Source organism: Camellia sinensis, chromosome 4, assembly GCF_055761805.1.
Source record: "Camellia sinensis isolate YWXY chromosome 4, ASM5576180v1, whole genome shotgun sequence".
Taxonomy (NCBI): domain Eukaryota; kingdom Viridiplantae; phylum Streptophyta; class Magnoliopsida; order Ericales; family Theaceae; genus Camellia; species Camellia sinensis.
This window is the reverse complement of record NC_138964.1, coordinates 49,265,242-49,281,215: the sequence shown is the minus strand read 5'-3', so window position 1 is coordinate 49,281,215 and position 15,974 is coordinate 49,265,242. Positions and strand designations below refer to the sequence as shown.

The window sequence follows — 15,974 nt, the reverse complement described above, 5'->3', positions numbered from 1 at the left end:
TAAAGTTAATTTTTGTATTTTTAACTCTTCTCAAAAGAACCCTAAATTTTTACTGTCCAAATAAACCTTCTAAAATAGGTTTGTTATTTATTAATGGTTCCAAGAGTTTAATGAGTAAGGGAAGTCGAACTTGTGGCCAATCTCTCAAGTCCCAAATTTTAACTATCAAGTCAAACTCTTATATTGTATTTGATTCATTGAAATGAGATTAAATGTAATGGAACGACCATTCTTTTGATTTTCTTATAGAATGATAGTTATTTTATAATGGCAAATGATAATTATATTTAGAAAAAATATTTGGTAGTTCGAATTTTTGTGATTCGAATGACTCGAATGTGTTAAAACGACATCGTTTTGAATGTTTTGAACCATTCAAGTCATATTTTTTCAGATCCCCTAATATTGTTGTTATATTTATTGGGAACAAAATTTTTGATCTTACATTCCCTTTAATTTCAGTAAATCAAACACTATTTAAAATTTAATAAAAAATTCTTATCACTGTCAAATACCTAATTGCCACGTAAACTCAAAAAAATTGGATAAACATTTTTTTTTCCCACGTGTCTTGGCATAGTTACTTTAATTTCACAATGTCACAGTCCTCTGACTGAATTATTTTCCAACTTAAGTAGGCAGAATCATTGATCCAACAATCCGTATCATATCGCATTCCGCCATCTACATAAACAAAAAAATAAATTACAAATACATGGTACATTTTTATGATTTAAAAAATTATAAATATCTTTATAAGAATTTTTATAAAAAAATAAAATTTTTAATTACCCTCTCGTATAATAATAAAATTAATTAAATTATTAATTAAAATATATTTTTAATATTATTAAAAATTATTAATTATCTTGATAATTTATTGATAAAAAAATTATTTTTTATGATATTAAAAATTTCAAAAGACAAAATATAATTTTTAAAATATAGAAATAATTTATATTTTAAGTAAATTTCATAAATATATTTGTAATTTTACGCAAAAAAAAAAAAAAAAAATATATATATATATATATCCGTATCGCATGTTCTTAAGAGACTGCGACGGACTGAATCATTCCTCTTTTATACTGTGAGAGAGAGAGAGAGAGAGAAAAGAGTGTTTCTTTCTTCCTCAAAGTCTTCTTCTTCAACCTTCTTTTCAGAGAGAAAAAATTTGAGATTTTGAGAGAGAGAGAGAGAGAGAGAGAGAGAGAGATGTCGGATGAAGAGCATCACTTCGAGTCAAAGGCCGACGCAGGGGCTTCCAAGACCTACCCACAGCAAGCTGGAACAATCCGCAAAAATGGCTACATAGTCATCAAGAACAGGCCTTGCAAGGTCTCTCTCTCTCTCTCTCTCTCTCTTGTTGAATTCACTCATTAAAATCCTCTTATTTCATCAATTTCTCTGGTTTTTCTTATGGATTATTGTCATATTTCATCTGGGTCTGCGTTTGTTTTGCCAGATCTTGGTTATTTGATCGGTTGTTTTGATAATCGATGCTTCGACTTGTTATTGGGTGTTTATTTTTAATACATATTTTTGGAATAAGTAATTGGGTTCGAGTTGTTATTCTAAGTAATTGAGTGGAACCGCGCAAAATAATAATAATTGAGTGGATATGGATGAGTTGGAGGCTGATTGATTGGTTCAAATGAATTTGTTGATTTTTGTGATACAGTGACTGAAATTGTTGATTCTATGCTTTATAGGGATCTGATATTTTGGGTGTCTTTGAGTATCAAAACATGGTCATATAAGTGTTTGTTATGCATAATAATTTGGGGTTTTTAAGTCCTGTTGATAGATTTTTCAGTATAATTAGGTCCCATGACTTTTTAGTTGAGAGATCATATTGATTTTGCCCTTTAATAGGTAAGTCCTGTTTTTCAAATTTTAGTTAAAGAGTGTTTGTAGAGAGGTGGCTTACAAGAAACTTTTATTGAACAATATGAGGGGGAGCTACTCGAAGTCTCCCTCATTTTTGTCTATTTCGAATCATTCTGTTATATTGAAGTTTATTGATTAATTTTATTTTTTTCCTTTCCTTGCTTTCTTCCTTTTTTTTTTTTTTGAAAAATTCATCTTGCCCGTGAATTTATTCACTTAGAACCAGTAGCTCAATCTTATTGGTATAAACCGTATATTTGCTAGTGGCATGATCTCTATAGTGAAGACTGAACTCTTTATGGCAAGTCAAGCTATGGATTCTGCTACCATGCCCTGTTTGGCAGCCAACTTTTTGGTTAAAAAAGCCAAAAAACCTCAAAAAAGTCAAAATATCGCATCATACATATCGATCACTTTTTTCCTCTCAACTATCTATTCAACTAAAAAAATATTCCAAATACACTAACTTTTTTTCACCTCATAAAAAGCCAAAAAGCTACTAAAAAAAAATCAAGTTGCCAAACGGGCACCATATGATATATATCATTATATTAAGTAGTTATTAAGTTTTAAATGCATTGTAGAACTTTTTTTTTCCTAATCTTTCTTCTCCTCGCTAGTTGGTAAATATGATTTTAGTGAAAAAAATTTACTTACCCTGTGACATAAGCGACTTGAATAACTTACTCTGATTGTGGTCTCTTTGCTAAGCACTCCAAATCTGGTGCAGTTACATTCTTTTGTGTAACAACATGAACCAAGTCCTTCCTACGCATGCTAATCGAGGCTACTTCAGCAGTCTTCACAATCTCGAAAGTAAGCTTTGTTCAAAAATCAAATCTTGAACTACTATAAGCCCTGTAAAATTGTAATTCGATGGAGCTAAATACGATTGAAATTGGGCATATGGAGATTGAAAAAAATAACAAGAATGGTGAGGTATGCTTACCGATGTGGAATAGATGACCTTTAGGAGAGAAAATGGTTATGTGACTATTGTAGATGCTTTACTTCTTTTTATTTTTTTCTTTTTAAGGTAAGCAAGCTATTTATTATGGGAAGGAAAAAAAAAAAGGATTTACAATGAAGCTCCAGACATGACAAAAGGCAACACCCTTCAATTTACTGGCCCAACTACCAAACTCTACGTGGAGCTTTCAACATTCGCTATGCAACTCTATTCATTCCATCATTCTATACACGTGAAGAAGAGAAGAGGAAAGGAAAGGACCTATGCCCTAATAAAACGAGAAAACACTCATACTAAAAAATCAACTACCTAGTTGATCTATGTAACGTCGGTTGTGTCAAATCCATCCGTTGCCCCACTCTTTACTGGCCTTGTTTGGTGTAGATTATTGGAAGCTAAAAGTTAATAATCGGAAAGCTAGAGCTAAACCTCTCCCCCAACTTTTAGATAATTAGCCTTTTTTAGCTAATTGAAGTTATTTCTGCTTGATAAGCTATGTAGAAACTGCACCGAACAATCTGCAAGACTCTCAAAATAAAATGAACTATAATTCCCTCTTTTAAGTTGTAACACTCCCTACTGGCTCCTTTTGGAATAGAGTAGTCCAAGTAATTGCCTCTATCACTAAAGGTAACAAAGAGTTACCAAGGACTTTAGTACTAAACTAGTTAACTCATTAAAGTCCATTAGAGTGTTTAAAATTCCTTGGCTACATCCGTCCCCTTAATGTTTACATTATAAAGAGAGAATGCAAATTCAAGCATTTATGATTATTTATTTCTTTTATTTCTTCTCTTATTTTTTAGATACAAATATTAAGCAAATTCAAAATTTTATATTTTATTTTAAATGAAAATTAATAATTTCACCAAGGTATGTTGATACTTAATCATGAACCAACCCTTTATGCTGTGTGCATGCTGCTTTAAGCACTGCATGGTATATTCTGTTGTTCATTTCTTTCTTCCAGTTGTATGTTTTTTAGGGTCTTTTGGTTTTTACAGTTCTTTTTAGCTTTCATGGCCTATGGTTAGTCTTTTCAATCTCTTACAAGGTGTGTAAGATATTTCTCTCTTTGTTGCCTCTTTTGTAATGTCCAGGCTTTTTGTGTCTGCTCAAGTCGCCCATTCTTGTTAAATTATGTGGGCCTTGAACAACTTTTTCCAGTCCTAGTTTTTCTTATCTTTGCTTTCTTTTGTCTCTTTATTGTTTTGTATCTAGTTTCTTTTTCTGCAAGGTGTACAGTTTCAGTTGCTGGTAGTTTAGATTCTCTTTAGGTCTTTGCTGTTTTGTGTTTTAGGTCCTGGGTCATTCCCCTTGTGTTTTCTGTAATTCTCTTTGTTCTATTTTATGACTTATTTCACCTGGAAAAAAAAAAAACAACCTTTATGCTTAACATGGATAATTGAATAGTGATCAAGTAACTCACATGCCTTCCTAACTAAAGTGGGGACTCGAGGGCTCGCAAGATTGACAAGAATGAACCCACTCCTTGAGACCCGGCATGCAATTTGCTAGCTGCACTATGCCATTTTCACATTCGTAGTTGTAGTGTAGGTGGGATTCAATCACCGGCTACCGAGCCTCCGTCCACGGTATCTACCTAGAATCAGACGGCCTCTCTCCTTTGGGTCAAACACATGATTCTTCTTTTTCTTAATCGTAGTTTTAACTTGTTAGGTTTGTTGATATTCTTGTAAAGTCTTTTTCTTTCAGTACGTAGCACTTCACCTTTCATTTATGTCGTTGTTGTGTCTCTTATCCAGTTATTTATGGCCATTCTCTTATCTTCACCGCTTTCTCTTGTGCCCTTTCATGCAAATAGATTAGATCTTAGCCGCTAAATTTTTTCCTTTGGGAGGTACTTTATTTTTTCTCTCTCTCTCTCTCTCTCTCTTTCTCAATCTGAGCATTGCAGATTTTCTTGTACATGAGAATGGAAATAACATATTTTTTCATTCAAAAAATCATCTTTAGTTAGAAATAGTATTTTCTATACGAATTTTTGAGTCATTTTTTTTTTTTTTCCCCTTATATTGTCAGTGGTACCTTCTGAATGTTTCCATTCTCCAGGGTAACTTCTGAATCTGTTGATTCTCCAGTTCTGATGCTTTCCTGACTGGGGGAGGGTTACACTTCTTAATGGAATGTTACTTCCCTCAAATCATCATATTCTGAAACAAAAATGGCTGAAAAAGAAGTGTGGCTTGCATAGTTAAAAACTAGACATGCTCACACAAGTGAGACACATTGAATCACAAGGCACCTCATGTGGCATAAAAATATTATAATATACACATGACACGCCCTTAGTTGCAGGAATCGTGCAACTTTGTGGCGATTCTCAGTAAGAATCGCGATTCCGCGATTCTTAGAAAGAAACGTGTAAGAATCGCGTTTCTGTGGAGAGAGAAACGCGATTCTGTCCAAGATGGGATCGTAAAGGGAAGAGAGAGAGAGAGAGAAACCCTAACCTTCGACGTCGACATGAGAGGAGAAAGGGCTTCAATCATCTTCGTCACTCTTGCGATCGTCTTCGTCACTCTCTCTGAGCTTCTCTCTCTCTCTCACTTCGTCTCCGCTTCTCTCCCTCTTCATCTCTGTTTCTGTTCGTTGTTCTCTGAACTCTCTCTCTCTCTTCGTCTAGATATATAATATATATAATAAATATATTTTATCATATATTATATATGTAATAAAAAAATATTTAATTATTATTTCTTAAAATATCATATATAATAATAATTTTTGTAAATTATTATTTCTTAACTTTTTAACATATAATAAATAAAATAAATCATCCAATTATTTAAAAGAAATCTAATTAAACCATATATAATAAAAAAATTATAAAATAAAATATCTAATTTTTCTTTTTATTTATTTTAACATAATTTATCATTCCTTATTTATTATAATTTTTTATTTATAATATATATCAATTAAAATAAAAAAAATAAATTAACAATAATACATTATTTAAAAAATATAATAAATAAATAAAATAATTAATGTATATTAAAATAAAAATATTTATAAAAAAACTTCTAATGTACATTGAAATATATATATATATATATATTACCGCTCCCCGAGACGCTCCCAACCTAAGAAACTTCTATCGGCTCACGATTTCCCGCTCCCGCTCCCGCCCCCGCTCTCGCTTCGTGCAACTAAGGACATGCCCATATGACATACAAGACAAACACCTTTTGTTTGCACTTTTGCCCTCTTGAATGATTCAATCACCCACACAGCATGTCTATCTGATAGCTTAAAGAGTGTAAACCCCAAAGCATGCTGAAACTACATCCATGTAAAAAATTATTTTAATGAGTTCCCTCACTTTTTAAAATTTAAGAGACTAGGTCCATATTCTGCACCTTCATATTTTTTTTGTGACTGATTTGCCCTATTTATATTTTTCTTCTCTGTTTTTCTATTTGAAAGTGTGTGTGTTTTTTTTTGGCTTGCTCGGCTTGCTTTTTGAAAATCTTTGATCAGATATATTTGTTTCTGACACATTTTTGGTATTAGTGTCATGTGAGACATAGTGTCACACATAGATATGCTCCTCCTAAATGTTATCTTTGAGTCATGGGTCTTGCTTTTTAGGGTGAAGTCTTAGGCTTTAAGAACTTATTTGGGAGTCTGCTATTCAGTTTGCCAATCTGCGAATTGATGAAATTCGGTCGAACTTGCAGATTTTCCTAGTCAAAGACTCTGATTCGCTAGTGAATTGGTTTTGAACAAATGATAGTCAGTCACGTGTACAGTTTCATGCAGTCTTAACCACATCATAGCCCATCCCATCTCAAAATTGTAGGAAAATATGTACTTTGCATGTTGGAAGTCTCAAACCTGAGACCTCTTCTAGCACAAGTCCGCCTTCAACTGCTGGACCAAAGCAGCTACTCGTTAATATTATTCCGTTTTATTTATTTATTACCCTTTACAACATACTATTATACATACAGCATATTTATCATTCCCAGACTCTGAGTAACGCAGTTAGTAACAAAGAAATTGATGCATTAAAATTTATTTAAATGATTATATTCACACACACACACATGCATATATATATATATATTCTATTTATATATTTACAAATATGAAAATAATGCTCCCTCTGAACTTATTTTAACAAAAAGTGCTCTTGCTCCCGCACCACAAATCTGTTACTTATGTCAAATTCGTGTTTTATTATGTTGAGTATTTAATCCCAGGACAGCATCAAAGAGTAGGACATACTGGAGGTAAAGAAAACTGGTGCATTTCAAATATACTGCTTGATGAGAGAATAATGAATGTCTTCTATATTTCATTTGGAATTTCCGTAACTATCACTTGCTGTGAAAGGGTAAAAAGAAAAATGAAAATTATCCAGAGTGTTTTATTTAATTGACTATGTTTCAAGAGTAGGAGAGAAGGATGCATTTTAAAAACTGATATTGCATTTGCTCTTTTTTCTCTCTTCTAGGAATAATTCCTTTTAAATACAGCATTCTCCTCTGAATCTATATTGTGGAAAATGTCTTGCAAAATGTTTAGGAGTGTTGAGGTTACATGCCAATGTTACCAGAAAATGCCAACATCCTAGCTATTTACATTTTGGAATGCACATTCCGAAATATCGTACACTTTTTGTTCTGAAACGGTGAATTTAGCGATTCAAAGCAATCTCATAATTTTTTTTTTTTTATTAAGGAAAAAGTCAAATATAATGAACTAAAATCTAGATGGAGTGAAGTTGTGGATTGATGAAATGTAAAACAATGGATTGTAATGCTCATAGCACTCTGTGGTTGAATGATTAAGATGAAGAAAAATACACTTGTATATTGGATGTCAATTAAGAAGTCTATCCTATCATACCACATTTTAGAGCATGTAGCGCACCACATTCATATTCCTTGTACCAGAAAGATCCACCTCCTAGGTAACATAGAGCCGATCAGGTTACTCATTGTCTAGCTTGTTGGCAAGTCTATGGTGAATGCATGTTGTTGGGCTGCTCATATTTGCATACTGATGTTACTGTTTTCTTGCTTAAAATAAATGGTCACTCTGCCATTTTATTGTACCATGCTGTTTTGTTTAGGAACTTACAAGAGAAAATATCTCTCTTTATAGCTTTCTTTCTCTTTATATCTTATTGTACTATACTATTGTAGGTTTGAGAACAATCCAGCTTTCTTTTGTAACCTATTTGCTTGTTTCTGTTCTCCAAACAGGTTGTGGAGGTCTCCACCTCAAAAACAGGCAAACATGGACATGCAAAGTGCCACTTTGTTGCAATTGATATCTTTAATGGAAAGAAGCTCGAAGATATTGTCCCTTCATCCCACAATTGTGATGTAATGCTGTGCTTTTGTTATTTTCTTCTGTTGCTTCTGTTGCTTCTGTTTTTAACTTTTGTATAGGCACTTATACTTGCAAGAACATATTATGGACTTCTATCCTCATTTCTCTAGCTGACTTTTTGGTCATGCATATTATATAGGATCATGTTAACTTGGGCCCTTAGGGCTCATATTAAGAAGGTTTAAAAGATTGTACATTTTTTAATACACGCATTTTCATGCAAAATGTACAATCCTTTTAAGCATCTTAACAAAATTCATTTAATTATTTGCCTTTTTTTCTCAGGTTCCCCATGTTAATCGTACTGACTATCAGCTGATTGACATCTCCGAAGATGGTTTTGTGAGTTATCTAACTCTTCTTTTATGGTTCAACAATAAGATTTGGTTCATGGAAAATGTGGTGCCATAAACGGTGAACTCTGTCAAATCATTGCCCAAGTGACAGAACAGAACATTCTTCTTTTAATTATTTCCTTAATGAGATTTCTGTACATGAGATTTTAATATGGTGGACCCATATGGTTTCAATTCTTGTGCATCTTTTTAATCTGAAGGGATACAACGACTGTCTGTGATTTTATCACATTTGATACATGTTTGACTGCTGAGAAAGCTAAACCTTTCTGGTTTGAACTAATTTCTGACAAGAAGTTTGTGTGGTGCAACATTTGCATGAACAAACACATTTCTTGCTTCAACTCAAGGGAACCATGCTTGAATTTGGTGGTTTGAGTCTTTTAATTGTAAAGCAACTGAATTTGCATTTTGTTTAGGTGAGTCTTTTGACTGAAAATGGAAATACCAAGGATGATTTGAGACTCCCCACTGATGATGCTCTGCTCACCCAGGTATATTGTTCAACTTTTTTAGTACATTGTGTTGTTGGTTGTTTGATTCTTTATATATTCCATCCACACAGAATAGAATGAACTTCTGTTTTGAACTTTTGTTTTTCCACTACCACCCCCCCCACGCCCACCACCCAACCCCGTCCATCATCCATTTGAAAAAGGGTTCAATAAACAGGTTGGTCAGGTTGATTCGTTCAATTCAAGCCAACCTGCTTAAACACGTTTATCAAATGATTGGGTTATTTTAAACCTACCCAAACCTGCCCGTTTGCCAGATAATGAAATTTTTTCTTTTATTTTGTTTTGTGTAGATTAAGGATGGATTCGGTGAAGGAAAGGACCTTGTGGTGACTGTCATGTCTGCAATGGGAGAAGAGCAAATCTGTGCCCTAAAGGACATTGGTCCTAAAAATTAAAGCGTGGGCTATGGCAGTAGCCGTGGTTACATGAAAACCAACTCCTATGTTCTAACGGGGACTTTTATCAACTCTATGTGGGTGTGCAACAACCTTATATTAATATTGTCTACAACCATGTAACTGAACAGGAGAAAAGGGTAGGATGTGCCTCCAGATCCCCCTGGGAGGAACCTTGCTCTTCTAGCAGGGTGAAATTTATATATGCATTATGTCTATGACGTGTTTTATTATGTTTGTTTGACATAGTCTATAGATTCATTGTTGCATTGTCGCTTTGTCTTCCTTTATTTGGTTGCGGCCAAAACTAATATGCTAGTAGTTGTGTTGGTGTGGAGGTGGTTGTGGTGGTGGCGTTGGTGGGGTGGTGGTGGTGTGGTGGTGTTGGTAAGAGGTTACTGCAGGAAATATTTTTCATCTTTCAAAGGTGATAATAGCTTTTTTTTGTTCAAGTAAGTTTGATTTTTTGTTGATGACGAAAAACGTTTCTATTAAGTTTCGTTTCCATTTCCCATCATATGGAATGCTGGAAAATACAAATAAATAAACAAAACTTTCTTGAAAAGATTACCATTGTGTTGCACAATTGTCCAATCATGGTTGTAGGATAGGATAGGTGTTGTTTTGTTTCTCTTTCTGGTCTATAAAAACGGGATTGGGGATGTTGTTGCATGGGGTGCGCATCAGCATCTGTTATGTGACGAAATTAGAGTCTATTTTAATAATTCGAACCGTTTACATTTTAGAATACATCAAGTAGAACGCTTTTTTAAAAAATTAAGTTAATTTGATATTATTTATTCATTCATCTACTCATATTTCTATCTATAAAAATAATTAATAATTGTGATTTAAAATATTAAAATGAATATAAATGTGAGTGGATGAATAGGTAAATGATATCCGATTTAACTTGATTTTTTACAAGCATGTTTTACTTGATATATTTTAAAATGTGAATGGTTTGGATTATCAAAATGGATCCCGAAATGAGCTCATTTCGCCGCACAACAGATACTGTTGCACAGCCCCACGCAACAGCATCTCCAAATTCATAAAAACCTCCACAAGGTATATGTATAAGATTACATATACGGGACATATTTAATTTTTTTCCCCCTTATGGTGTGTTTGGTTGAGGGATTTGAAAAGGGATTTGGAAAGGAAAATAGAAAAGATAGGTGAAATGTGAATAAAATATGTTTATGTTTTATATAATTTTACACATCTTTTTCTTTTTTCTTTCTAAATTCTTCTTCAAATTTCCCAACCAAACACAGTATTAATGTTTGTCATACGGCAAAGTACCTACCTAAGCTAGAATAATATTTTTAATAACTAAGCTAGAATAATATTTTTTCTTCTATGAAAGGGTGAAATTAGTTTCATTAGCATGGTCATAATATTATTTTGAAGTTTTTAAATTATTTAATATAATAACATTTAATTTTAATTAATTTTTTATTTTTTAAATTAAATATGGACAGTTGGTTGAATCTTAACTAATAATTATTTAACTAATTTTTATATTATTTTAAATTAAAAATAAATATTTTTTTATAAATGTATCAAATCAGACCCGGATTTTAATTTTTTGAGAGTTTACTGTATTTATGTACTTATATATGGTACCAATATCCATGTTTCGTAGATGGTGCCGTACTAGAAAAAGAATTGTACCAGTCAAATTCATCTGATACAATGCTGATTATCTTCAAAATTTGAAATACGAGTCGATCGCCATACATATACAAACAGAAAATTTGTATGAAATTATTATCTAAAACAGAAATTTTGTATGAAATTATTATATAAAACGATATAGCTTGTTGTGGTCCTATTTAAAATGATTACAGTTACCATTGTGATTACAATTAATAAGTATGTCAATATCATATGAGGAAGCAAAATTTTGTGTAGAAATTTTAATGGTTTGCCATATTTCTTCCTTCCCATGGCGATTGAGTATTGTTGAACTACTTATAGCGGGATTCAAATTGAAAAAATTTGGTCAAAATTTCTCCATTGGACTCATGTTTAGTCCAATTTGTTTCATTTCATAAACTCCTTAGAGAGGAAACATACACTTCAACAAGGACAATAATGTTTTTCTATTTTTTTCCAAAATAATATCCCTCTCTCTTTTCAAACCGACCTTCCAATTTTCAATATTGCTTTTGTCTACTTAGAAAATTGCAACAGATTCATGTACCATTGCTTCCCATGCAATTTCGGTGTTAACATGAAGTGTGCTTCGATAGTACGTAGCATTCAACAGAGGATTGAGCACAGAAGTCGCAAACACTAGTTGTTATCTCTTCAAAAGCCAGCTATGTCCTTATGTGATACTTGCAGTAAGTTTCATTCAGTTGTATCAGAATTTGAGAGTTTGACTTGTTTGATTGTTGTTTGAATTCAATTAGCTATGTTGAATTTGTTGATCAAATATATAAATTTGTTGAGTTTGTTGGTTGTTGGTTGTTGATTGTTGTTTGTAAACCTTCCTTCATGTACATTGAATTGTTGTTGATTTGAATTGTTGTTTATTGATTGTTGTTAATTTGTTTGTGAATCTCCTTCAATAATTGGAGCACTCTCCAACAATATGAATGGAAAAGAATTAAAAATAAAATATTAAACTTGTTTGGTTTCAGTTTTCAGAATTCACTTTTTAGAAAATTCTATTTTTTGTTTTCCATTCTTTTTTAACTGAATTTTTTTTAATATTTTAAGCAATTTTTTTAATTTTTAGATACATCTAACATAAATACGCTTAAAAAGTATAATATTTGCAAAAAAAAATCTTTAAAAAATTCATTAAATACCAAAAATATATTAAAAAAAATGAAAATTTAGTAAATTTTTAGTATTTTGTGTATTTATTAATTTTAAAAATATTTTTTCACAAATGTTTTACTATTTAGATACATGTAAATAAGATGCATCTAAAAAAGTAAAAAAATTACTTAAAATTTTAAGAATATTCACTAAAAACAAAAAAATATATATATAAAATACAAAAACTCAATTTTTAGAAAACTGAAACCAAAGACAATAAACCTAACTTCTCTCCTACAGATATCTACATCATATTTATAGTAAAAATGAAAGACATAAGAGTCACAAATTTAATAAAAGAAATTGGTGATATCAATTGATTCTTTGTTGCTATCATTATGGGTATGAAAAGTGAATATGATCTTGTGCCTTGCGGCAATTGGTATTTTGGTACACTTTTAGAGGCTAAAGGCCATTATTCAATGAAGACAGGCTACCACATATCAGGAAAAGTGATAGAAAGGAGTTTAGCTCAGAGGCCATCATCATCTTTCCAACCCTAAATCAGTTTTGAAAATATATTTGGTCCCTAAATATTCCTCCGAAAATCTGCCATTTCTGGTAGAGAGTGTGCAAAAATATGCTACCTACAAAGGATAACCTTCACCAGCAGAAATGTGCCATCTCAGATCAATGCCAGATTTGTCATAAGAACGTAGAATGATGTGAGTATGGCTGGGTCAGAGTGGTTTGGTTTGGGTGTAACTGGGTCAAAGATGCTTGGTTTGGATGTGAGTATGGCCACAAAGTTACTAGCAAATCTATTCAGTCAGTTTTGAAATGATGGATCACCTTGAGAATAGAGCGGATTGTAATAATTTGTTTAGCACAATTGCTTGGACTGGTTGGTTCATCTAGAAGGAGCAAAATGATTTTGTTTTTAATCAAAAGCAGATTGAACCATTCTCTCGACTTTGAATTGGGCTTATATGGCCAGAGAATGTTGAAATATAGTACATAAAATATTTTAGAATAGGAACTCTTTTTTGTTAGGGTCATTGTTTAGGCCTTCATTTTATTTCATTTTCTACGTTATTTCCTATCATGTACGGTTTCCTAATATTGTACATATTGATCTACATGTTCATGGGCTGATCTCAATTGGGATTAAGCTAATTCATTCTTTTATTTTTCTTGGTATCAAAGCCTAAAAAACCCTAGCCACCCTCTTTCCCTCTCTCTCTTTCTCTCTCTTAACCAACCACTACCTAAACCCCTTTTCCAGCCACTACCCACCAGCCGACATCCCCTCTTCCTTAACCCTTGACCCTTGACCCTTGACAGTCCCTAGAAACCCCTGCCGAGGGCTATGTGAGTGCCGACTAGTCTCTTAAGTGAATAAGACTAGTTCGGTTATGTCCCTAGGGTTTGTTATACCATCCCTCCTGTTTGTAGAGTAGGCTATTGGCTTTATTTGGTCGCATTTAATTGGATAAGCCATTGAGTTTTTTCCGACCTCTTGCTTTCATTTTTTTCTTGTTAGACTGTATTGCTATGACTTTGTATGTCTTTCAAACCTATCACCATGACTGATGAGACACCTCATTCTGCTCATTCTGCTGAGACCACTAAACCTATTCCCATGAGTTCTGATTTTTCTCTTTCTCACTACACTCCTATTCATTGTATTATGAGTGAGGTGCTAAATGGGAAAAATTTTGTCGCTTGGAGCCGTTCCCTTAAACTCTATTTGGGGGGCAAGGGCAAAGCTCATTGGCTCTTACCTTTTACAACCCAGCCTGATGAGACTGAACCTAAACGGTCTCAGTGAGATATTGATAATTGCACTATTTTGGGTTTGATGGACGATCATATCTATCACGTGTTTCTTTATTGCGACACAGTCCCTAGCTTCTGGCGTGCCTTGTCCCAGATGTATGCCCATGCTCATAATGATGCTTGCATCTTTGAACTATATCAAGATATTGCTCGTGCCTCCTAGTCTAACTTGGGCCTTTCTGTGTCCAAGTTCTTTAGATACCTTCAGGTTCGTTGGGAAGAATTGGCTCAATATGAACCCTTGACTGATTTACCTATCGCTGCTGTTTCTCTTGTGTCCAAACGTCTTGCTCGTCAGCACATTTACCAGTTTTTGATGGGTTTAAACTCTGAGTTTGAATCTCTTCGAACTCAGATTATAGCAATCTTGATTTATTACTTTTGAATCTAGGAAATCATATTCATGATGGTCGTTCCTTTCTCTTCATGTTTGGTTTTGGCTTCAGGGGTCGACACCATCCTTTTTGGTGTCGACACACTCTTCTATTCCTTGCCTTCTTTTGCTCCTAGGGTCGACACTAGCCTTGGAGGTGTCGTCACCATCTTGCTGCTATGTTCCTAGATTGTTACTAAAATTTATTGTCAACACCAATCCTTGGTGGTGTCGACACTTGCCTTTTCTTGTTGGCCTTTGGGGTCGACACCAGTCTGAGGGGTGTCGACCCTTGTCTATTGCAGAATCTAGGTTTGCTTGCTGAAATTTAGTGTCGACACTAGTCTGGGAGGTGTCGACACCTTGCTTGCTGCCAAACACAAGTATCTCAGCTTTTCTTCTTAAGGGTCGACACCACTATTGCAGGGGTCAACCCCTGTGACTCTTTTTTTAGATTTTTGTTCGGTTGGACCCTACTTTTTGGGAGATTTTTGATGTGCACGTTTCATTGAACCTTGGAGCTACTATTCTATTAATATTTAGTCACTATAAATAAACCCAAAGTCTCTTTCTCTCATTAGTTGTTTCTTTTTTCTCCCTCTCCCTCTCACTCGTAACTCTCTCTCTTTCTCTTAAAACTCACTTTTTCTCACTTAAATCCTTAGATCCACTCACCTAGAGATGTCTCCTCACCTTGATCCTTTGAGATAAAATGTAGATCATGTCAAGAGCTTCCTTTTGATCCAAGTAGTTTGGGATTTCGTTGATGTGGAGTTTCTCCGAGTTCTTCTTTTTCGCCCTTCTAAGCTTAAGGTAGGAATTCTTTGCACCTTTTTATGGTTTCTAACTTAGCTATTTGTTTTTACAAAACCACCTTGTGAAAGAAGTGGACTTTTGAACAAATCTTGGATTTCGGATTTGAAACTAAAAGAGGGGTTTTGCCCTAAATGTTGGTTTTGTATAAATAATGATATAGATGTTGGAAATATGGCATTTTATTGTTATTAATTAAAATGGTGGAGTTGGGTATGTATTACCACTCGCATCTCAAAATTTGAAAAGTTTATCTTTATGGAAATTATTTATCTGTTTAGAGATATCTATTTTAGGCTATCGTTGGAGGATAGCTATGATTGTTGTAGAAATTGCATGGGGACTAGGAGAATGAAAACTATTTCTCATCCATTGCATCGAGCATTGTCATACATTTGCACATTTGTAATAATTACATTATTTTGAGAAAATGGTGAATACTTGGTAAATCTAGATAGGGGGTGTGGTTACTATGATAAGTTGGCATGTGTGTCTTTAGTGAAAGACCAGAAACCCGCGCAGATAGGTGTCGAGCCTTCCGGTTAATACCGGTAAAATTGACAAAAAAGTAGTGCTTGTATAGCTTGGTAGCAGACAGGTACCTAAAGATTCGCAGAGTTGTATTCACAAACTGATTTTCTATGAAAAGGAAAGTGTTCATGAATGGTAATATAA

The 15,974-nt window shown here is 33.5% G+C and overlaps 1 protein-coding gene across 1 annotated transcript; it reads left to right on the top strand.

The window, feature by feature from the left end:
- Nucleotides 1-662: 662 nt before the first annotated feature.
- On the top strand, nt 663-9,729 carry LOC114311411 (eukaryotic translation initiation factor 5A). Its single transcript, XM_028257552.2, has 5 exons — nt 663-1,338; nt 8,098-8,220; nt 8,513-8,569; nt 9,003-9,077; nt 9,392-9,729. Exons 1-5 carry the CDS (start codon nt 1,216-1,218, stop codon nt 9,494-9,496), a joined length of 483 nt encoding a protein of 160 aa, XP_028113353.1. The 5' UTR covers nt 663-1,215; the 3' UTR covers nt 9,497-9,729.
- Nucleotides 9,730-15,974: the final 6,245 nt, after the last annotated feature.